At 40.2% G+C, this 22,928-nt stretch overlaps 1 protein-coding gene across 1 annotated transcript in view; it reads left to right on the top strand.

Moving 5' to 3' along the window:
* Window positions 1-5,807: 5,807 nt before the first annotated feature.
* CNOT1 (CCR4-NOT transcription complex, subunit 1) overlaps window positions 5,808-22,928 on the top strand; it is a 53,426-nt gene continuing 36,305 nt past the window's right edge. The window contains 15 exon segments of the mRNA XM_009709918.1: window positions 5,808-6,094; window positions 10,331-10,438; window positions 11,137-11,235; window positions 11,774-11,842; window positions 11,943-11,997; window positions 12,419-12,622; window positions 14,057-14,225; window positions 16,236-16,362; window positions 16,662-16,772; window positions 17,946-18,116; window positions 18,649-18,776; window positions 19,787-20,027; window positions 21,028-21,147; window positions 22,232-22,354; window positions 22,586-22,737. Of these exon segments, the coding sequence (XP_009708220.1) occupies window positions 5,993-6,094; window positions 10,331-10,438; window positions 11,137-11,235; window positions 11,774-11,842; window positions 11,943-11,997; window positions 12,419-12,622; window positions 14,057-14,225; window positions 16,236-16,362; window positions 16,662-16,772; window positions 17,946-18,116; window positions 18,649-18,776; window positions 19,787-20,027; window positions 21,028-21,147; window positions 22,232-22,354; window positions 22,586-22,737 (1,979 nt within the window). The 5' untranslated portion in view covers window positions 5,808-5,992.

Below are 22,928 nucleotides of genomic sequence, written 5' to 3' on the forward strand. Positions count from 1 at the left end.
TCCGCTGGCGGAAGGCTGCACGGTGATCGGTTCGAGGTGTCACGGAAGTCTTCAGCTTTTGAGCTGTTTCGTTTCTCTTCCCCATCTGCTTTCGTAGCGTTGATGGTGACAGGTGGAGCTCCGAGAGACTCGGAAAGCGGCCGGTGCTGGGCCCACCCCTGAGCTTGGCCTGCTGGCCTCTGTAGAAGATCGCCATTGTTGTGACTTGCCAAAAGAAAAGAAGTAACCTGTAAGCAGTGAGCTGTAGTAAATAATCTGGTGGTATAACCTTCCTGCAGACCACATGGAAAAAATGTTCCTCAGTGCTGTCCTCCAGTTAAGAACATGCTGCCCAGTAAAATGGGCTTGCTTATTTTGAAACTAGAAATAGCAACAGTTGGCTATTTTGACAGATGCTGTATTGTTAGAAATGGCTCTTTTGCAATACTTCTCCAACTCGGAGTAGTACCGTGTTCTCTTTTTACAATAAGGTTAGTGAGCAGTCATAGTTTAATTTCAACAAACCACAAATAATTTGGACTCTATTTACAAGAGAAGTGAGATAATACTAAAAAATAGAAAACCAGACGCTTAGTCCATTGATACATCATGAGCTTAGACTGTCTGTTTCTGAGTTCCACTTGTTAAAAGGAAGCGTGACATCTGCTCTCAGTGGAACATTTTTCTAAGTGGGTAACAAAACAGGTATGACACCTGCAAGTCATTCTTAATGCACACGACTTAAGTGTTTCCTGTTTCTAAGGTAACTACTTTGGCATTAACTAAAATAATAGGTAGGATGAGTCTGGGTGAGGTGAGTGTCTTAACAGGAAACAAACTTAGTTGGTAATAGACTTGTTTGTCCTTTCTAGACTTGTTATTGTCTTGGGTTTTCTGCCCTTATAGAATCATAGAATCGTTTAGGTTGGAAAAGACCTTTAAGGTCATCAAATCCAACTGTTAATCTGGCACTGCCAAGTCTACCACTAAACCATGTCCCATGCTTTTAAGTTTGCTATTAATAAGCTTGCTATTTACCTGTCTCTCCTCTTGAGAGAAATACCTGATCCTGTTTATCCTTCTGGCATAGTGCTCCTAGATATTTAGTTCATTTTTTAACTGGTGCTGAAATGGTTATTGTTGGTGTTCAGTTGAATCAGTGAAAGAGACGCTGTGCAAACATAACTTAGGAAAAGTGGACAGCGATGTCTTTGACCCCCTGATGGGTCATTGCTAAATAGTGTTGGGAATTCTTACTGCTGAGAATCGTGACTGAGGACACGGCTATTTTAGCCAGACTTCTCTTCTGTTCTCTAACCATCCCTACTGTTACAAATACTGTGGTTCTCCTTTGCCTTTTGAAACAGCATTTAGCTGTTCTGAAACACTTTTTGAACAGGATAACTGCACAAAGCCTTTCAGAATGGGTCCTGAAGTTTCCTTCACTTCCCTCCAACAGAAACTTTATCCTACAGTGTTTGAGGGAAGGGAAAGTGGGAAATGAGAATTTCTTGGGTTTTTTTGTAAACAATCCTAGTTGAGATGTGAAAATGCCTGAAGCGGTCATGTCATGATTGATGCATGCCTGATATATTTGAGGTATGTTCCAAACCTGAAACTTAACTGGCCTTAGTGTATGGGAACAAACATACCCGCTTAGTTCAGGCGCGCTCTGTCCACTAAAGTTCCTGTGTCTAATGAGCATTGTAGCTTCCAGTTGACTGGAATTATGTACAGTTTTCCAGTACATGGACTGTTCAGGTGGCTTTTCTACATGTAAACACCTATATTTGAACCAGTCAAATGAATCAAGAGCTTATTTTACTGTTCATGTGACTTACACTGTAAGGTTTTTCTCTCTGTAGATTTCAAAATGATAGACATCATAGTTAGATTTCAGGATGTGATTCAAAACATCTTTTCCCCTTGGAGTGCTTCTCATGTGGGGCTTCTAAGAGGTGTGCTGCTCTTCCATATGTTCTGTTTGTGCATGGGTTTGAGAAGTGGGTAAGAGACCATGTTCTGAAGAGCAGGTTTAGCAGTGGTGCTTTTAGCATGTTTTATTTTGACGGGAGTTTAAACCTGATCAGCAAACATGTTACTGTTTCTGTCACTCAAGCTATTTTATCCTCCACATGCAGTACGTGGCCTAAAATCTTTACAGGTCTTGAAGCTCAGTGGGAGTGGTTACTTACCTGTGCAAAATACTAAAAAAAATCCAAAGTTCAGCTTAAAGGAATTTTGAAATTGTTTTCTTTGTAAGGCTGTTTCCAAATTTGTGGAAGACTTCAGGTTTGTCATCTTCATCAGTGAGGCTTAGTTACTCCTAGTGATCTACTTCAGGTTAGTAGAGAGTTTTTGTCAAACCTGGCTGCTGGTTACAGATTGGGCCTCTTTATTTTATGATTTTGGGATTCTTGCCTAAAACTGTATCATATTTGTGTTTTAATAACCCAACAAAGGTCTGGCATTGAAAAGAATCTACTGAAATAGATGCCAAATATTTTGCTGATGGCCTGTTGATTTCCTTAGAAAGTATTGAGGCTAGTAATACTGCAGATTTCAGTAAATATTCTCTACCTCTTAAAAATCATCTGTGTTGCCCAATATAAAAGGGTAATCTTAAGAGCTCCTGGGTCCTGTGTGTGATAGCTTAATCCATTTACTGTATCAGAGGAACTGTAATTGAAAGTAGCTAGTTTTGTCAGGAAATGTTAAGGTGTTTTTTGGTAAACTCTTTCTGGCTGAGGCCTGAATTTTCTGAACCTGTAAACATGGCAGATTTGCCCCTGGACTGACAGCTTCTTGAATTGTTGGGGCTGGTGTAGGCAGATTCATTCCCACTGAGAATGTATACATCTAAAAATAAAGTCTGCTTTGCATAGCATTCATAGCTTCCTTAATCAGTCCTGTGGAAATTGAATTTTAGCCTTGCGTTGAATGACCAGAGAGGTACCTGTGCACTTGTGCTTTCCGTGCAGGGCTCCTTTAATTACTCTGATTTTTATATACCGCTGTAAGTGAGGCTGTGGCATTTGAAACTGAAATACTGTTAGTCTGATGCTTGAGAGCTGTCAGGTATTTTTCTGTGTATCAGGATACATACTGTGCAAACCATATATTTAGAGCATAAATAGGAAACTGCTTCCTTCAGCTATTGTGTTCTGTCCTTGAGTCACGGTGTCTGCTCAGGCTCCTGTTCTGCTTCCTTGAAAGGGAAAATCCCATTTTGACCCCAACTTGAGTTCTCCTGTGGCACTGCCAGATTTTTGCAGTTAGAAAGTAGCAAAACTTGTTGTGCTTCTGTGCAGTTAAAGCATGTTGAGGTGGTAGTCCCTGCTTTTCTTGGGACAAAGTGGTGATGCTGATGGAGTGGGATGATCAGTGTCAGCGCTCTGCAGGGTGTTGTATGGCAGCAGGGAGGACCAGGTTTATGACTGAGCCTGACTCAAGAGTTCCAGTACCTAAAAGCATGATTTTTGGGTGGAGTAGGTATGATTGCTGCGCTGTTTGTATTGGTGGGAGGAACAGTACACAGAGAAATGTGGGTTTTCTTCCTAGGGATCTGAAAGGCAAACTCTGAAACTTCTATTACTGCCTTAAAAATGACCGAGTTGCAGTTTTGGCTTGGGTTCTGTTCCTGAGTCCTGAGTTCAACCAGCCCTTGAGGTCTTCAGGCTAGTTGCCGAAATCTGATGCTCTGATACAGACTGAATTCCCCTTTCTAGCTGCTTGCGGTGGCTTTTATGGGTGTAAGTACTGTGGCACGGTGGTCTGCCTGCTTGATTTTTAACAAACGCTTTACAGAAGCTTTATGTTGATCCAGTATGTTAAACCTTGCCAGTAAGAATGTCTTGGAAAGTGTGTACTTGCAATGCCCCGTGACACTTTCTGGATTATTCCAAAAGCTGAATTGTTATTTTAAAAAAAAAATCAGATGCTGTGCTATGGAGAAATCTTGATAACTTTTGTGCCTATCCCCCTTCCTACAAAGCTGTTTCAGCGTCAGTGGGCTCTTAAACCTGTAAATAAAGGTAATGAATTACAGCTTGTCAAATGTACAGAAAAGAAAAAATGGAAGTTTTGTGTCATTCTTTTTGCTGCGGTTTTATACATGCTCTGAAACTCTTTCATAGCACAACTGCCTTGTCATTGAAGAATGCTTTCAATATTACCTCTTGAAAATTTCTTTTTCAAGAGATGTAACTTTTTTTTGTGTAAGTAGTATCTTACATAGCTTCTTGGAGAACTCAGGGTTTTCTGTGGCATAACGAAAGTCTGGAAGTCGGTTGATGATTTGACTTCCCTTGCAAATAGTTTATCCACATTTTTATTTAATCTAATAAACTTTTTCCAAAGAGCAGAATGGTCTTCATTGCCTGTGATAGGATTTATTACTCTGATGTTTTAAAGTGTAGGTAGATGTTAAATAAGCTGTGTTTCTAGGTGTGAGGGAGTGAAAACCTTTGTATAAAGGGAGAGGAGGGGGCAGGGTTCTAGTTCTACCCAGCACAGGCTTTTCAACTTGTCTCCCTTCTGTTCCTGTTCGGTTCTTGCAGAAGGAAGGCCAACATGTCGAGCCATGCTGCTGCGGGGGTTGCTTTCTGAACTGGTTTGCCCTCAGCGTTACGTGTGCCAAGCTGACATGTCACCTATGCCATCCATCTCAATGATGAGGCAGAAGTCGTGTATGGGTGGTTTTGGCCATGTAGCCAAGTCAGTAAAGCAATACTTTTTATTCTGAAAAAAGGGATCTTCAGACTCTTGGCGCAAAGCCTGGTGACCTTTGTGTTTTGATCCAGTAGAGCTTCGCAACAGTGACTCTCCAACTTCGTTCCAGCTCTGATAAATTACAGTGCTGCTGCTTGGAGCAGCGTATGGCTTCCTTTGAGCCTCCTCAGACTGTTGGTTATGCAGGACTTGCTTTGGGATGCAATTTTATCGCATTGGCAATCTGTAATTTAACAGACGAGATGTCAAGTGCCAAGTTTTGTGTTGTCGTAGAAATTTATTAAGCTGGCAAGCTCTGTTGTTGTAGCTCGCTGGAAAGCTGTTTCAGTATAAGCCAAATGTTAGGGTTAGTTTATTGCAGTTCTTTGTGTGTGTTGCTCATTCATAATTGCTTGTTTTGGTGTGTGGAGTGGAGTGCAACACTACTTTGATGGTACTGAGACAAAATATTGCAGAGATGGTTAAAAAGCACTTTTTTTATTAACTTGTGATTGAAGCTTTGCATAATTGTGACCTCTGATTGTTGCTGTGTGGTATCTAATTCATTATGCATCTTGTTTTCTTCTTCCTTGCAGTGCTGAAAGGGTAGTCATTCTTCTGACTGAACTGTTTGCTAGTTCTTTCAGAGTGGCAAAATGCAGAAATGAATAAATGTGGTCAGGTAGTGTGAAAAGCTTGTGTTGTGAAAACTTAGTTCTTCTTTTTCCTTGTGAACATAGTTATGTCAAATAGTTTATGTAAGTTAAGCTATCAAACGTGTCTGTATTATCAATTTCTTTGTTAAACTAATTTTTCTTGTTTTACCAGGTTTGCTTGTAAGCAAAAAAAAAAAAAGAGCTCCGAGGCATAATGCTGAATTCCTCTAGGATTTAACTTTCCACCCTGTAGTGTTCCAGTGGAAGTAGAAAACACAGAGAAACCACTAATTGTTTTTAACAGTATATAAACTTAAGCTTAAAGATTTTTTTTAAATTAAAAGAGGAAACCGAGTCCAAAAAATATACTTTAAATTAATTGGTAGTGTTCCATAGCAAGTTAACAGCAGTGCCTAGAACATAGCTGTGAAGTTGCTACAGAACTTAAATCTAATGTAATACTGTCTTTCAGGTGCCATGTTTCAGAACAGAGGAAGACAACTGAGAAAGAAGAGCTGAAGAAAGTAACACAGAACCAGATACAGGCTAATTGGGGGAAAAAAAATTAACCTGTCTCTGAGGTGACTAAAGGGGAATAATGGTGATTTTGCGCCGGGCTCGGCCGCCTGCTTCCGCCCCAACCAGCAATGAATCTTGACTCGCTCTCGCTGGCCTTGTCTCAAATCAGCTACCTGGTGGACAATTTAACCAAGAAAAACTACCGAGCCAGCCAGCAGGAAATACAGCATGTAAGTAAACTAATGATGCTACAAAAGAAATTTTGGAGAGAAAAAATGGGAACGTCAAATGGAGTTTCTTTTCATGTTTGAATGATATGAATTGTGCTCTTGTGTGCGTTATTGTGTACTGTTTTATGCGGTATGGAGAATCGCAGCTGGTGTCTCTGATGCTCCTCTTGGTTTCATCGGTCGGGTCATGCAGTACGGCAGCTTAGAGTTGAGACCGATACTAAGACCAGTATTAAGTTTGTAGCTGAGTATTAGGATTAACTGCTGCTCTTCGAGGGTGGTACGCAAAACTTTCCTAATTCTTCAGGTTAAATCTTTCGACTTTTGGACATTCCCCCACTGGTGGGGAGAGGAAGGAAAACATATACGTATACTATTCAGAGTTGTTGCACTGAAAGCATGAGTATGTGGTTACGTGCATGTGAATGCTTTCACTTGCCTTGGATGGAAGTTTCTTGCTCCTCATCTCATTTGACAAAGCGTAGCTTGGTGATGAAGCCAAGCTGACTTTCTTGACCCTGGATTTTCACAAGGCAGGCAGAATAACTGCAGATTGAAACTCAAATATCTAAGATCCGGACAAGAATTCTGGCTTAACTGACCCTTTTAAAAATAGCTCTGACTAGCAGGATGGACTGAAAAGCATTGTCCGCAGAGGAGTGCTTAGGAGGAAGTGAATGTTACTGAGCCAGTTTTAGAAACTGGTTTAGTTCAGTTCCTAGCAGACAACTGGGCCAGTTTAAATTTATATTTTTTTTCTTACACTGCAGTGTTTTTCAGTCCTGCAGTGATTTGAATCAGACTGAGAGGCCAGAGAGCTTAAGCAGGGTGAGTTTCTGGTAGCAGCTGACTTGTTTAAAAATGCATTCATTACTTATCCCCTCTCACCTCAAGATGATTTCAGCAGTATTCCCTGCTTAAAATGATCTCGCAAGCCATGGAGATAGAATGTAACTCTTGTAACTTTTGTAACGTTTGGGTATTTTTGCAAGTTCAGTACTTGCAGAGGGCTCATCTGAGATCATGCTGTCCTTTTGATCACTGTTGGTTTCAGCAGACAATTTTTGCAGTGAAGTGTGACTGAGGCGTGACTTGCAGATCTGTCATGAACACTTACATAAAGGATAATAAACGTTTCTTTGATTTGGGAGAAGATATGATTGATCTGCCAGTCAGTTGGGGACAGATTGTTCCTTATCCTTCACGGCAGGCCTTTTAGACTCACTGTGGTGTGAGACTGGAAACTGGTCTGTGGAAGAGGCTCTTTTGTGTGTCTTTGGTTAGAAGACAAATGTAGGATTTCAAGACTAAATTCCTAAAATCTCCATGATCCCTTGTCTGTTTTTTTTTTTAAACTTCCTGGTGTTATTTTACTTTTGTGGTTACTAGTACAATTTTCCTTAGATAGTTCAAGAGATTATATGTGTATGCTTTAACTCTCTCTGTCTCATGGTACACTGTTGGTGTAAATTTTTGGCATAAATCAGTCAATTTTAAAAGCTTCTATCTCAGCATATAGAGTATGTGGAAAATGATATCTAGAGTTGTTCTTGTCACAACTGACCAAAATGACATTTGCATTTAGATAAATCACTCACAGGCATAACAGTGGCAAAGCTTGAGGAACTAATTTCTACTTAAACATGCTTTCAGTAGTCGTTTAACATAGGTGATGCTTTAAGACTGCTTAAAAAAATAGAGTATATGTTAATATATTTGTCAGAGAGACAAATTCTAAAGAATGGCTTAATCTAAAGTGAATTTTTGTGGTCTCCTTTTCCTGAAGCGGTGGTAAGGAGAGCCTCATTGGAGAGGAGGGATGGGCTTTGCAGTTAGATTCGTCTAGGAAAGCGAAACTTTCTGGGTCTAGAAAAGCAGAGTGTTTCTCACCCTGTGTTTGCCTAAACAAAATCCAACTGCTCTCTGTATGATAAATCCAAATATGGGTGGCTCAAACTTTATCCTGAATCACAGACTGGTTGAGGTTGGAAGCAACTGCTGGAGATCATCTGGTCCAACCTCCTGCTCAAACAGGGTCGCCTAGAACTGGTTGCCGGGGAATATATCCAGATAGCTTTTGAGTACCTCCATGGATGGAGACTCCGCAAGCTCTCTGGGCAGCCTGTGTCAGTGCTTGGTCACCCTCATAGTGTTAAAAAAAAAAAAAAAAGTCAGTCTTTACAGGTTATTTTATGATTGGGTACACTGTCTTGCAAATGTGCAAGAGGCTGCTGATACGAATGTTTCTTTCCGCTCTTTCTACAGGAAAACTAGCAGTTCCCATTCCCTGTTTCCTGGAAAAGCTTTTACATGAGTGTAGTTAGAGTTGAAAGGTGCTACAATGCATCTTCTAGTGTTCACTCGTCCTTCCCTCCCCGTATGTTAAATCTTCAAATTATTAACCTGAAGCTGCTTCTAAGCAAGGAGGCGATCTCATTCTGATGCAGAGAATTTGTGTTGATGGCTTTAGTACGTACAGTTTTCTTTTGCATCTGTTTGCTTTGTTGGGTTCATCTTGGTCATAGCGCCAAATAGTTCATGAGAAGATTGATCCAGCTTCATACCAGTCTTGTTACCGCATCCAAATCTATGTATTTAATTGGGATTGCCTAAATGAATTGCCCGTTTTCTGAAGCCTGAGCGAACTAGTAGAGCTTACTGTCAGTTCAGTTTTGCTGCCTTTTGCAGTGATCGGAGCATCTTCCTACCTAGTCACGGGGGATGACTGCCTTCAAAGGCAGTGCTGTCAACATCACTGGAGTAGGCTATTTACTCTGGACTGAAATACCATAGGCATGTATATTTTAGCCTCTGGTCAAGAAGCAGAGCTATATCTGACTTAGATGTTTCTTTACAGCAGAACAAAACTTGGCAGCCACTGGAATAAGCAGGCTGTGAGAGAAAGGGAAGCATAGTGTCAAATAATGGTAGAAGAATTGAAGATGAGAACAGTCAGAAACAGCAGAGCCAGAGCAGACACAGCCTAAAGCAGCGTGGTTTGTCTTTTTGCACAAACTACCAGCAAACAAGGGTATTTATGATGGGGTAAAGCAGTGAGCTTGGTGGAGGCAGTCAGAGCATAGGCAGAGCTCCTGGTTTGTACTGACACATGTTGTGTCTGTCCTGCAGCTGGAAAGGGGAAACCAATGGCAAAAATTTTCTAATCAATGAAGGTTGGATTTGATGTTAGCTGCTACTATTTGGACAAAAGAGGCAACCTACTGGTGATTAAGTGACTTCAAATTTCTGCCAGTATGGATTTTATTAAAAACAAGTAATGCTGTCCAGTTCGATGAGGTTTAAAGAAGTGAATAAGCACTGGAACAACTTGAAGGTACTTCAGACAACAAGCTGATGGGCTGGTCTGTAGCCAAGAGTTAAACTTAAGGCGAATGATAGGGGTTACTAACAAAAATGTAGTATTGTTATTAAGAGTTAGTAATGAGCGATAGGTGTTACAAACTAACAAGTGCAGATCACCTATTTATGACTGTGGTATAGAATTCAGTTGAATGAGCTCTAATGACAGGGGAAAGACTTGGTAAAAGGTCTCAGCTGCAAGTGTTTAACATGTAGTATTTGATTTTAAAGCTTGCTAATAAGCAAGTTTGAAATGAACATTTTTCTTTAGATGACGGGAAACACTTCCTGGATAGTATTCCCTTATGTCTTAAAAGACCCTGGAGTAATGGCAGTCAAGTTGTTCATGATCAGGAGACAACGTAGAAGCTGCCTGCAAGATCAGTGAAGATGCTGTATGATGGCTTGCCTCTGGGGTAAATTTCTGCTACATAGGCATAGCACAGAGGTGCAAGCTGTCCCAAGGCTGTACTCTTCCAGAGTTGGGTCCTGTAACTGTGTAAAAAGTGGGGAAAAGTGAGGCCATGGTACTGTGTGGATTCTGGGCTGCTTTGGTGGCAGAGAAGGTTGAAGTCATCCTCTAGGTGACCTGAAAACTCCTTTTTACTTAGCTTTTTAAGAAGTATTACGCATGAAATGCGTGGCTTCTGTGTCAGTGATTTGTGTCATTCTTTATCTTTGTGTTTATACTTTTCATTTGTGAATAGAGTTAATGACATAGTTTCTAGGTTACTGATTGAAAAGGAACATTCTTAGCAGTTTTGTTAAAACTGTAGGTGACTTTACCACTAGAAGTACTGCTGTATCCATGATACTTGCTCTGTAATGAGTGCTTGCTAGCAAGTTGTTTTTCGTTTTTGTTTTTGTTTTTTCCAGATTGTGAATAGGCACGGTCCCGAGGCAGACAGGCATTTACTACGCTGTCTATTCTCGCACGTGGATTTCAGTGGCGATGGTAAAAGCAGTGGCAAAGACTTTCATCAGGTACAGTTTACACTGAGGCATCTGCTTATTAGTTCTGGTTGATAAAAGTCTACAATAGGATTTGATTAATTTTAAGAACAAAGACAGATTAGGGGTAGTAGCTTCAAGCAAGCTTGAACTGGTATGTGACCTTTCAATTGTAAGCGCCTTTTGCCAGTCCTCAAGTCAGAAGACAACAAATTGGTGAGATCTGACTCTTAGAATCACTTGGTCTGGAAAGACAGATAGCTTCAGTACAATCACTCTTTCTACCACATGCAGCGCTCTATTTTGAAAGCCTTTCTTTGTCTTTTAAAACTTTGTCCAAATCCGGTAAATGACGCTTCTGATGCTGGCTGTGTCTATTCTCAGGAGTGTTTTCATCCGTAAGCAATTTTGCCACAGACTTTCTAGCTCATGAACAGGCATCAAATATTCTTAGATTGTCTATTGCAATGTGAGAGGATGCTTACAGAAAATGAAACATTGCATATACGATGGAGAATGTTTGATCACTTTCTCAGTCTTAAAAGGAGAAACAAACTAAACCTGAAGAAAACTTTAGTGAAAAGAAACTAGTTAATGAGAATTTAGGCACTTGCATGACATAAGCACCTTATCTTTGTTTAGTTTTACTGCACACAGTGGACAGAAGAACTTTTTTGTTTTATTGTCCTGTGGCAAAACAATGAATATTCAAGTTGTCTTGCTCTTTTCAGACTCAATTTCTGATCCAGGAGTGTGCGTCGCTGATTACGAAACCAAACTTTATCTCGACGCTGTCCTACGCCATTGACAATCCGTTGCACTATCAGAAGGTTTGTACGCTTCATGAAGGGGATCCTGGTGTCAGAAACTGGTGAATTGGTCTGTAGGAAACCAGCTGATTTTTCCCTTGTGTTTTTCCTGAGTTGTTTTTATGACTAAGTTTGGTTGTACTAAAGTCTTCAGAAATTGAGCTTGCCCGGAAGTTGGGTTTTTTTGTTAAACTGAGCAAATTATTCCATCACTCAGAATGACTGCAAACTAGATTTAAAACTTAGTCTAACATAAGTACTTTGATGCTTGTTTATGACAACCAGAAGCAAAGTAAATTATCGGTGTTCCTGTTTCTTTCAATATGAAAGCCACGATAGTGGTTTCGTAGTGAAAGAGTGGGATATGTGGAAGAAACTTTTAGTTTAGATGTTTCTAAAAATAGTTCCAAAGATGTTTGTTTAGCCATATAAGCTTTGTGTTAACCTACAGCGGAATAGTTACTAATATTCCAGACCTGCAAATGGACTTAAGATATCCTATAATGTTACGAATGAGACTAATCCATAACAGCTTCCATTTAACTCTTACTTGTTTCAGAGTCTAAAGCCTTCACCCCATTTATTTGCCCAATTGAGTAAAGTCATCAAATTAAGTAAAGTTCAAGAGGTAGGTGAACACTTATTTCAAAAATATTTTAATGTTTTTTTGATTAAGTTTGTTAGAAAGGATGATGTCCCCTTACTATGATGTTTGTTCTTGTTTGTAGGTGATTTTTGGTCTCGCTTTACTGAACTCTTTCAGCTCAGATCTACGAGGTTTTGGTAAGTCAAACTTCCAAAGTAACTGCAGCAGGGACAGCTTTTTTCTTTTTAAGCGGTGGGCTTTCTAGATGGGTAGGTGTGTGCCTGTGTGACCCGAGTAATGCAAGACCTTGCAGTTACTGATGCCATTGAAGTCTAACACCATTTTGAGAGGGGCAGTAGATAGCACAGTCATCTTGTCTTATATGAAGCTCAAGGTCCATTCCACAAACGACTTGCTAGATAATGAATCAAATTGAGGTATTGTCATATCTTGCCTTCTAGTTGTCCATTAGTATTTGAGTTCTGAGCTATTTAAATCTGAACTGTTGTGGCTTGTGGTAAACAAAGTCAGATTAAGAGAATGATACCTAGCTAAACAGAGTTTTCATATTGAAAAGAAATTTCAGGGTTTGACTCTAGCCTCTTTTGTTTTAAAAAGCTGCCCAGTTTATCAAACAGAAACTCCCGGATCTTTTGCGCTCTTACATTGACGCGGACGTCAGTGGAAATCAAGAAGGTGGCTTCCAAGATATTGCGATAGAGGTCCTGCACCTTCTCCTCTCCCATCTCCTTTTTGGGCAGAAGGGAGCCTTTGGGGTAGGACAGGAACAGATTGACGCTTTCCTCAAAACATTACGTAGAGGTAAGTGTGGTGGTGGTCAGGAAGCCTGACTAAATGAAAACTTTGAAATGAATTTTCGTAACTTACTGTCGGTGCAGACTGCTGCTGAAGTGGTGGGGAGCTTGGTGAGCTAGAACTCAGTAAATTTTCGTAACTCTAAACTGACAAAAATACCCTTGTTCTGGCATTGGGCCATAATGTACTGCTTTTCTTTGAATAAGCAGTAATGTAGTCTCATATTTGTTTTTTTGAAAAGTTGTGTTAAATAAGTATTAAGTAGGGGATATTCAAGTCTATGTTTGCTTGTGTGGGATGGTATTTGTGGATTTAACTAAAGCAACTCAGTGCACTGTGGTTGAAAAACTTGAACTCCTTACAGTGTAAGGAACATACATTACCATTTCAAGCAGTTAGATTTTAAGCACTGGGTTGTTTATATTGGGTGCAGATCTATGAGGAAACACTAGCACAGCGAGGGAAGTGCTTTTGAATAAAACTCTGGTTCATTGCCTGGAAGCTACTGTGGTCCTTGTGTGATGGCAGGGGACATTACCGGTATGGTAGTCTCTTCCTTTCTGAACCAACAGTGTTTGCTGTAAACCCATCAGAATAAGGAGAATTTGGACTCGAAGCTAACTGATTTTAATTCAACCCACTTCTTGGTTCGGCACAGAGCTAGAGGAAGGCAGCCTTTATACAAGAGCAAAGTATTTATTCTGTTTGTTTAAGTATAACTTCTTAGTTCCTACTTACTTTAAGGAAGATTAGTGTATTAGCTTCTGTAATTCCCCTCACTTTGCTTTGGGAAATTGGGAACTCTTCTCTGAATAGCCCCGAAGAGTATAGAGACGTGATGCATCATCTTAAAGATAATGCTGTCTCAGGAAGGTGCACGCGTAAGGTGTCTTTGCTGCTTTCCACTGTGAGCAGAACTCCCATCCACGCATCTGATCCTCTCATTACTGTCTGCCTCTGAGACTTTGCTTCCCTGGAAGGAAGAAGGGAGTATTCTCTCTTTCCATGCCCAAATGCCTAGTTTAGATTTGCTAGACTTAGACTCAGTAGCAGATCCTTTGTTTCCTAATACTTCCTGAGTTGGAGGAGAGGCTTTTGCTGTCCTGCTGTATTGTTTCCTGCTCTGTGCTTTTTTTGGATGACTGCTGTTAGTGACAATCTAGTTTTAAACTTACCACCAGCACAGCTGCTAGCCCTTTTGGGCAGCTGCAGTGGACCTGTGTGAACCTAGTCTATTCTACATTCCTGTTCTCTAGGAATATCCAAATGCCAGTAGAGGACAGGGAGGTGGGATGGAGGGATGCTACATGAGTGCCTTCTTGATTTCTGCAGCAACAGGGAAACTTTAGCACAGCAGTCAATTAATTTTTGAATAGTCATTTGCATGCAACTGGTGTTCTGGGCTTTTTGACACCTTTTTTTTGTCACTCTTGCCTTTAGATTTTCCCCAGGAGCGTTGCCCTGTGGTGCTTGCACCACTTCTATACCCTGAAAAACGGGACATTCTAATGGACAGGATCCTGCCTGATTCTGGAGGGATAGCCAAAACCATGATGGAGAGTTCTCTGGCAGATTTCATGCAAGAAGTTGGCTATGGCTTTTGTGCGAGGTTTGTAGGAAAATGTATTTTTCAAGCATCTTGGGTGGCAGTGTTTTTCTTTCTTGTTTCTTAAGGCAAAAGGTAAACAACGCTTAAAGTACTAAAATAACTAGAACCTCATTAAGTATTGTGAGGTCATTTGTTTTGGTTCCTGTTTTATGTTTTGCTTTCTTCTAATGTGTATAGCATGTCTCTTGAGATTGTGTAGGATTATGTCATGGTAAGAAGTGCTAGGTAAAGGTATTCAAATTCCTTGTGGAGGTTTTATAAGAATTTGACCATCACTCTCTTTTTAAGTAAAACCAAAGTGGCTAGGTAGGCATAAATTCCAGGTAAATCCTACTAGATCTTTGGAAGAACTTTGTGACAGACTCTTGTTAGCTCACTGTCCACATGCGATAGATTACAGAAGAACTGAAGGTAATAGTCTCACTTCGAGTTGACCAGCGGCAGCCTTCTGTTTGTACTGGAATTTGATCAGTGTGGTACATGGTATGACTGAGATTATTTATTTGTAGCTGTAGAATCTAATTATGATAGTGAATTGCTAGAGTATCTTGACAACTGCATCAGTCTTTGCCTGCTTAGGCTTATTTTGGTGAAAGTACAGCTGTCTTAAACTCGCCCTGGGTTTGTGTGTCATCTTCAGTAGTGTTGTGTATTCTTGCTCTCTGCCCCTAGTCTGAAATGTTAGAGGGGCAGCTCTGTGAACTTGACTTGCTGGAGCCGTGTGAAACGGGCTGTCATCCGTATCCACGGAGCTGTGTGGGTTTGCGGGAGTGGTGTCAGCAGGACTAAAGAAAGATCTTTGCTTATAGCACCTAGTGCAAGTATTGCATTACATGGACTATTTGTTTGTATACGTGTATGAATTAGAATAGTGGAAGGAGAAGCTAGACTTTAGTCAGAAGCTGTCTATTGAAGAATTAATTTGAATATATTAAAGGTTTATTTCCTGCTGTATATCTGCTATGTGCACAAATCCAACTCAATTTTTGAATGCAGTTTTTTAAGGATTTAGGATAGTGTTCTAATACTGGTAGTAATAACAGGAGCCTGCAAGTGTGTGGCTGGTTTTGAAGGGGGCCTTAGCCCTCAGTATGAACCTAAAGTTTTGGTTTTTTTTAAGGGAAGATTCATTAAGAAGCATAAGCTAAGAGAAGTAAAAGACTATTGACTACTTTGGGGAGGTGATCAAATCTCAAAGACATTAACATAAGTTTCTGTGTAAACGGTGAAGTAAGGAAACACAATATAAATGTGTAGGAAGATACTGAAAATTATTTCCTTTGTTAACAAGTGCCTATTAATAAAATATTATTTATATCTATACTGATGCTGTTGACCTAATTATGAAGTGTTCACAAAGTGATACAAAAACTGAAAAAAGGCCTTCAGTTCTAAAATTGAAACCTAAGCATCTGCTCATTGTTTGCTCTTTTGACCTCTCCAAGGTTTTTCAGAGTGACCTCTGATCAGAGACACCGTGGCTTGCACCAGGCTAAAAGTCATACTTCACAGCTTACCTGTTGAACGGTGCACGTCATCATTTTGAAACATGCATTCTCAAAGCCTTTGTTTCACTTTTAGCTAGCAGAAATCTTCAGTCTTTGAAGCTGTCTATCACAGGTCAATGCAGGGAAGTGCTTTTAACAGAAAACACTGCTAAACCTACCCTGTGCTTTTACTTTGGCAGAGCATAGCCTGTGAAACATCTTAAGTTAGACCTAGCTTTGTACCAAATACATGGCACAGTATGTTTCATGGAAATAATTGCACAGACTTTCTACTGAATTTCTCTCCTTGCTTGTCTTGGAATTTTGTTATGTTGGATCATTTGACTAACATAACTGAAGTTGGAGTGAATGGTCGTATTTTTACAGTCTGCAGTTGGTTTCTCCCAACAATCTATGTGCTATCCCAGCTGTACTCACAGGTCTTGTTTTGACCTGTCTGTCTTATGTTGTGCCATGGTGAAACCTGCTTTTGTATTAAGATCTCTGTTTTGTTGTATCTTAGTGTCGAAGAATGTCGCAACATAATCATGCAGTTTGGTGTTCGGGAAGTCACAGCTGCCCAGGTTGCGAGGGTTTTGGGGATGATGGCTCGAACTCATTCAGGGTTGACGGATGGTATTCCATTACAAGTGAGTGGCCTACTGGGGTGGGGATTATATATATTTTAATCAGGAGAAAGCGAGGAGTTAAAATGCAACCCTCTAGTAATTTAGTAATTGCTTTTAGTATTCAACACTTACACTTCTAACTGTTCTGCTATAAATGTCTAATACATTCTGGAATGAAAGATTCTCAGATGTCTGCAGCTGGTGGTGTTACAAGTCTGAACTTCTGCTTAACCTTCATAGTGCAGGGAGTTCTGTAGCTAGTGATTTTTGAGACTGGTTTAAGTTTAACTAGTATTTGATTGAGTGTATTTAACTTGCAGTCTATTTCGGCTCCTGGCAGTGGGATTTGGAGTGACGGGAAAGATAAAAGTGATGGAGCACAAGCCCATACCTGGAATGTGGAGGTCTTAATTGATGTTCTTAAAGAGCTGGTAAGTTTTGTGAGCATCTTGGTCTTTTTATGCAGAATACCTGAAAGAAGGACATGTCTCAGTGTGACTGTAAAGCTTTTTAGGCTCTTAGCAGCCTGAAAGGCTTTGAATCCCATTAATGTAATTATGCAGCTGTAGTTAAATGATTGGTGTGTTTTTTCCTCATGAACAAGAATATTTTGAGGAATTGTGGGAAATAAAAGCTGCCTGAATGGCGAACTTGGGTGCAGCTTGAGGTTTATTCCACACTGCTTCCACTTAGCCCAGCATGTGTTCTCTGAGGGTTTTTGTGTTTGAACTAATTTCTGACAGTGGAAAGTCTTATGCATCAGGCACCTTGTTTTGAAAAGCTTCTCACTGTGGGCATTAATGAGGAAGATGAAACAAAATATTTTTGTAGCTACTCATTCCAAAACTAAATGCTTCTTGTGTATGATGATGCTTCAGAAATAGGAAAGTTTTTCCACCACTTTATAAGCAGCAATTTTTGTTATTAACTCAGTGACATGAGTACCATTTCCCTTGCCTACCTTATATTGAGTGTTTTTTCTGTGTGTTCCTATGCAGCAATGACTGTTTTGTTTTTCTAAACCTTGGAACATACAACTAGTTTTGTCTTTGATGCTCACCTGTCTCTGAAATGAGTGGTCTACGTTTCGCGGTGGCCATAGTTCCCTCCAAGCTCCCTCATCCTTATGGTTTCACACTGCTGCTGAAAATCTAATAGGTGCTTTGCAAGTACTTACAGTGTACATCCTTCATAAAGAAAAGCAAGTTCTCTTTGCCAGCGGATCAAAGCCTTCTGCCTTTTATTGGAGGATATATGGAAGCCTACAAAAGGAACAAATTAGCATGTTGGGAAAGGAGCTATGTGTTTAGGTGTGTTTTGGGGGTTTTTTGAAGACTTGTTAATGAAACATTTGGAAGGATAGACAGCTACTGCCTGTAGTGCAGGGGGAAGTGCAATCTCATAGGCTAGTTTCAAACATTAACTTGCATCAAGTTCTCGCAACTATCTAAATCCTATTCTTTTTAAGACAAAAACCTTACTTTCACCTAAAAGTTGAGTGGATGTTAACCTGGACAAAATGGTGATGAAGAGGGGTTCTTATAAGACAGTACTGAAGATTTTAATGTTCAAAACTGACTACTCCTTTGTTTTTCTGGTTGCAGAATCCTAGCCTGGACTTCAAAGTAGTAACCTATGAATTGGACCATCCAGGATTTCAGATTCGTGACAGCAAGGGCCTGCATATTGTAGTGTTTGGCATCCAGAGAGGGCTGGGCATGGAAGGTTTTCCAGTTAATGCCATATACAGACCTTGGAAGCATGCAGAGGGCCAGGTAGGTTGCCCACCGCTTCTGCTGTATCTGTACAACACTTGCAAAGTTCCTGAATTTCTTGAATGGCGAATGTGGATTGTTAATGTGAATTTTTAGACAAGCCACATTAGCGAAGTTGGCCTGTAAGGCATAGGCCTCAGGTATATTACTGAAGAACAGTGTCTGCGTTGTTTGGGAGGAGATGATCACTTACTATACGCGTGTGACGACACCTTCGGTTTTAGCAGAGTTCTGATGCGTAGTGCAGCAGAGTGGAGAGCTGTTGCTCTATGGCTGTGCTCTGAACTTTTTACCGGGTTACACAAAAAGGCTACAGCCTTGTGTAAACAGCTACCCTTGGCATGCCTATACCCGTCACTTGCAGAAATCTTGGGAGGGAAAGTGTGAAATTCAGTCTTAGTCAAATACATTGATAGTAAATGTTGGCTCATCTCTGCTGCTTTGTTGATCTACATCGTTCTCAGAAATGTGGCAGTTGATAAAGTAGAAGGAACCCGAAACTCTAAACTACTTTTGATGTCTCTTATTCCAGCTCTCCTTCATTCAACATTCCCTCATAAACCCTGACATCTTCTGTTTTGCTGACTACCCGTGTCATACTGTTGCCACAGACATCCTGAAAGCACCACCAGAGGATGACAATCGAGAAATTGCTACATGGTAAACCTGCTCTCAACTGCTTCTCGTACCTAGATTAAGATACTTGTCTAGTCAAATGTGGCTTTATCTTCATGCAACCAGATTTGTTTGTAGCTGTGTGTACGTGCCAGTGGGTCAGCCATTAGTATTTTTTCTGTGTTTGATTGGTGAAAGTTCTTATATTCTCAGAAGTTCATATGTACTTCCATAATACCTGAAAATCTACTGCCAGTTCTTGCTTTTAGTGGAGTCTTCTGGTTGCGTGGAGAATTTCTGCTGATGTGTTTTTGGCAGATACTGTGAGCTGAGAGGAAAGGGTAGAGGAAGTATGAATTTAAATCTGTGTTTCCTGGGATGACATTAGAGAAATTTGCTCTACTTGTATGAAAGAAGTCCTGGGATTTAAATAGTAAATGTATATAGCTGAATTATTGCGTAAAGCTGGCTACTGTGACTTTGAGCTGACCTTTACACCCCTTCTTTTGATATAGCTGGGTAGCTGATTTCAATGAAGATATTTGCTTCTATTTCCATTGTATGACCCAAAATTGGGAATTGGAGGATGGGGAATACAGGTGAATTGGGGAAGGTGGCAGTGATTACTTGTCCGTTAAGCAGACAAAACACGTAGAATATCTTCACTAAGTTTCAGAGATGAGGACTCAGAGGTGTTTAAAGAAGTGTATTCCACTTCTGGAAGTATGTTTCAGGCTAAATTATCCAAGTGAGCCACCTCAAGCTGAATTTTTTCGACATCAGCTTTCAATTCTCCCTCTTCCCTAAGAGAATCAGAAGCTCTTAAGCTCTTAAATTGGTTTGTTAAAAAAAAATAAAATAATTCTTTTTCATGGTTAAGAATGGTCTTGTAGACTTAATTGTATGTGATAAAAGCTGCAATATCAGGTGGTTTGCAGTGAGCATTGCTTTGCATCATTTTAGTTGTTGCTGTAAAATGCTTGAATCCAGGATCCTGTAAGCTAACTACTTTGTAACTTTGGGGGGGGTTGTCTGTTTTATTTTTCTTTTGTTAGGAAGAGCCTGGATTTGATTGAGTCTCTCTTACGGTTGGCAGAAGTGGGACAGTATGAGCAGGTTAAGCAGCTCTTCAGTTTTCCTATCAAGCATTGCCCGGATATGTTGGTATTGGCCTTATTGCAGATCAACACGTCCTGGCATACCTTGCGCCATGAACTCATCTCCACACTCATGCCAATTTTCCTTGGCAACCATCCCAACTCTGCCATCATTTTGCACTATGCATGGCATGGACAGGTAAGTATTTTTTGCTGGAGTGTGCCTGTAGTTTGTTCATGTAACTAAAAGCTTGTTAAATGGGTTGAACAGTTAGCAAATCCCAGGCTTTTAATGAGTAAACAGGTAGGCTTTTATGGATTTGCCTTTTGGTACAGCCTTCATCATTGTGTCCACTGGTAGTTATGAAAATAGGAGTCAGAAGAAGAAACTTAAGGCAGAGGAAACCTGTGGGGTGGGTGGGAATCTGCATTAGGAAACACCTTGCCCTTTTCAAGTGAAGTAATCTGTAAGAAGCTTGACCTCTGAGCTCTTGATCCACATTCACTGCAAAATTATGGCTATTTGCTAGCTGAAGTGCTGTGAATGTTTTATATTTTTCCTGATAAAAGTCTTTAAATTGAAGAATGGGGAGGTGGGATAGAAGGGATGTACTTTTTGCGTAAGGTCTTGAAATGGCAGAATATGGAATTTCCTCAGGGTAGGCTTCAGAATAAAGTATGAAATGATGTCACGTGACCTGGTGCCATTCTACAGCTTGAGGATGTTTCACTTTCCCAGATGAGGGAACCTTTAAGCAAAACCCTTGCTACCATCAAGATCTTAGTTGTGTTGTAGTTTAAAATTGCCCCAGTGTGAGCAAAGAGCTAGATACTGTGTTTTCCATGTTAAGGTGTGAGGTTGCAGTTCTCACTTCAGGACATTATGTCAGGCATAACATTTTGTAAATTATTTGCATATTCTAAAAGCAATTTCTCTACAGTTGAGAGGAATTAGACGTGTACAGTGGTAGGAAAGAGATGAGGATGTACACACTTACCATTTGTAGCCATTCTACATCCTCTAGTTGTAGCTCCTGGATAGCTTATTATTGCACAAAAAGAGCCCAACTCAGATGCTAAGTTCTGAAGCTAAAGAGTAAATGTTTGTATGTTTAGAGGTAAAACATCCTACATAATGTTCATATGGTTGATCCTTTTCCTAGAGTCATAAAGTACAATCCTAATTTAATCCTCCTTAGGGCCAGTCTCCCTCGATTCGTCAGCTTATCATGCATGCAATGGCAGAATGGTACATGAGAGGGGAGCAGTATGACCAGGCAAAATTGTCACGTATTCTTGATGTGGCGCAAGACTTGAAGGTGAGTTTTGCAAAACACTGCCATTATTTTTGTCTGGTGTCTTACGCAGACTTGCTCATCTTTTAACAAAGGCTAAGCTTAACTTAGATGTGACTAATTTAGTAAGGATTACTTTGTTTAGGCATGTCTGAATTCAGTTGTTACTGATGTATCTCATCTTAAAAAAAAAAAAAAACACTACCAAAAAACCCCAGCCTGTGTTCACGTGACTTTAGGTGCTCTTCAGCTGAGTTGTGGTATCTGACTACAGATGCTTTCTAGCCTGTCCAGTTGTGAACCCAAGATGTTTTACTTGATGTTTGCAGTAGAGTTGGTTATTGTCGCTTAGCTGACAAGTAGCTTGGGAAGCAGTATAACAGAACTGCTTGCTATGCGAATGTACTGTAAATCCAGGAAGAGCTTTGACTGTTTTAACCTTGAATACTGTTGAAATGGGAATGTAGAAAATATCCTTCAGATATTTGTGAAGGTGGCATAGCTAAGCTTAATGGAACGAGGATTTCTTAAGAATACTACTACATTTTAGTTGTTTACACATTCACAAAAGAAACTGGAAGTTGTGACTGACTTCTTTGAGGCCTTTATTGCTTCCTAAAGTTAGATGCGAAATAATTGGGTGTCTTTAAAGCGCAAGAGCACTAACTGCTGCTTGAAGTCAGTTTTGTCGTAGCAGCTACTGTGTTGAAAGATGAATACTTTGAGCAGATATATTCAAAGCGGCTCTGAAGGAGTTGGGGTCTGTTTGCAGGGAGATGCTAGGTTCTTTTGGTTAATTTTGTTGCAATATCAACTTGGTAGCTCTTGGCCACTTTGTGGTGGATTTTCTTATAGAGGAATTTAAAACTGTCAGCACAAGGTCACTTCAGAGAAGGTAGGGTCATGATTTCAAATGAGAGCTCTTGCATATTTGTCTCACGAGCGAGCTGTAAGTAAGTGAAGCTGATAGTACCAATCTTTTTGTTGACAAAGATGCATAGCAGCATGTGATAGTAAGACTTCTTTACTTAAAAACTGTATGGGGATTAGAAAGGAAAAAGAGAATCCTTGTGTCTTCACTAGTAGTCTTCTGATTTTTTTTCTTTAGGCCTTGTCAATGCTGCTAAATGGTACTCCATTTGCCTTTGTTATTGACCTTGCTGCACTTGCCTCTCGACGGGAATACCTCAAACTTGACAAATGGCTCACAGATAAAATTCGGGAGCATGGGGTAAAGCAGAATTTTTCTTTTTATTTCTGCACTCTTTCAGTGACTAACTTAAGTCACTTTAACAATTTTATAAGTAGCTTTAAAGTTGTGGAAAGTGTCCATGGTCCGATAGTTCAATGTTTTCACTGAACTATAATAGCTTAGTGCAATTCTTTCCACGGTGCAATTGCCAAGTTTGAAATAGTGGCTTGGACGCAGTTTGGGAGATTAAGATAACATTTTTTTCCTCAGGAACCCTTCATCCAGGCCTGTATGACTTTCTTAAAGAGAAGATGTCCATCTATCCTGGGTGGCCTTGCTCCAGAAAAAGATCAGCCCAAAAGTGCTCAGCTTCCTCCAGAAACCTTGGCAACTATGTTAGCATGTCTGCAAGCTTGTGCTGGGTAAGGATTATATTACTTCGCTGAATGTATAATCTGTCTGCAACTTGATTGCTGGCACATGGTCACAACTGGTTTGGAATTTCACGTGGAGAATGGGGTTAATGCGTGCCTATAAGGGGGTAGATTCAGTAGTAAGTTTAATTTTGCGCCAAAACTTCTGTTGTAGGGTAGGTCACAAGAGCTTGAAAGAG

Source organism: Cariama cristata, unplaced genomic scaffold (genome assembly GCF_000690535.1).
Source record: "Cariama cristata isolate BGI_N322 unplaced genomic scaffold, ASM69053v1 scaffold23250, whole genome shotgun sequence".
NCBI lineage: Eukaryota > Metazoa > Chordata > Aves > Cariamiformes > Cariamidae > Cariama > Cariama cristata.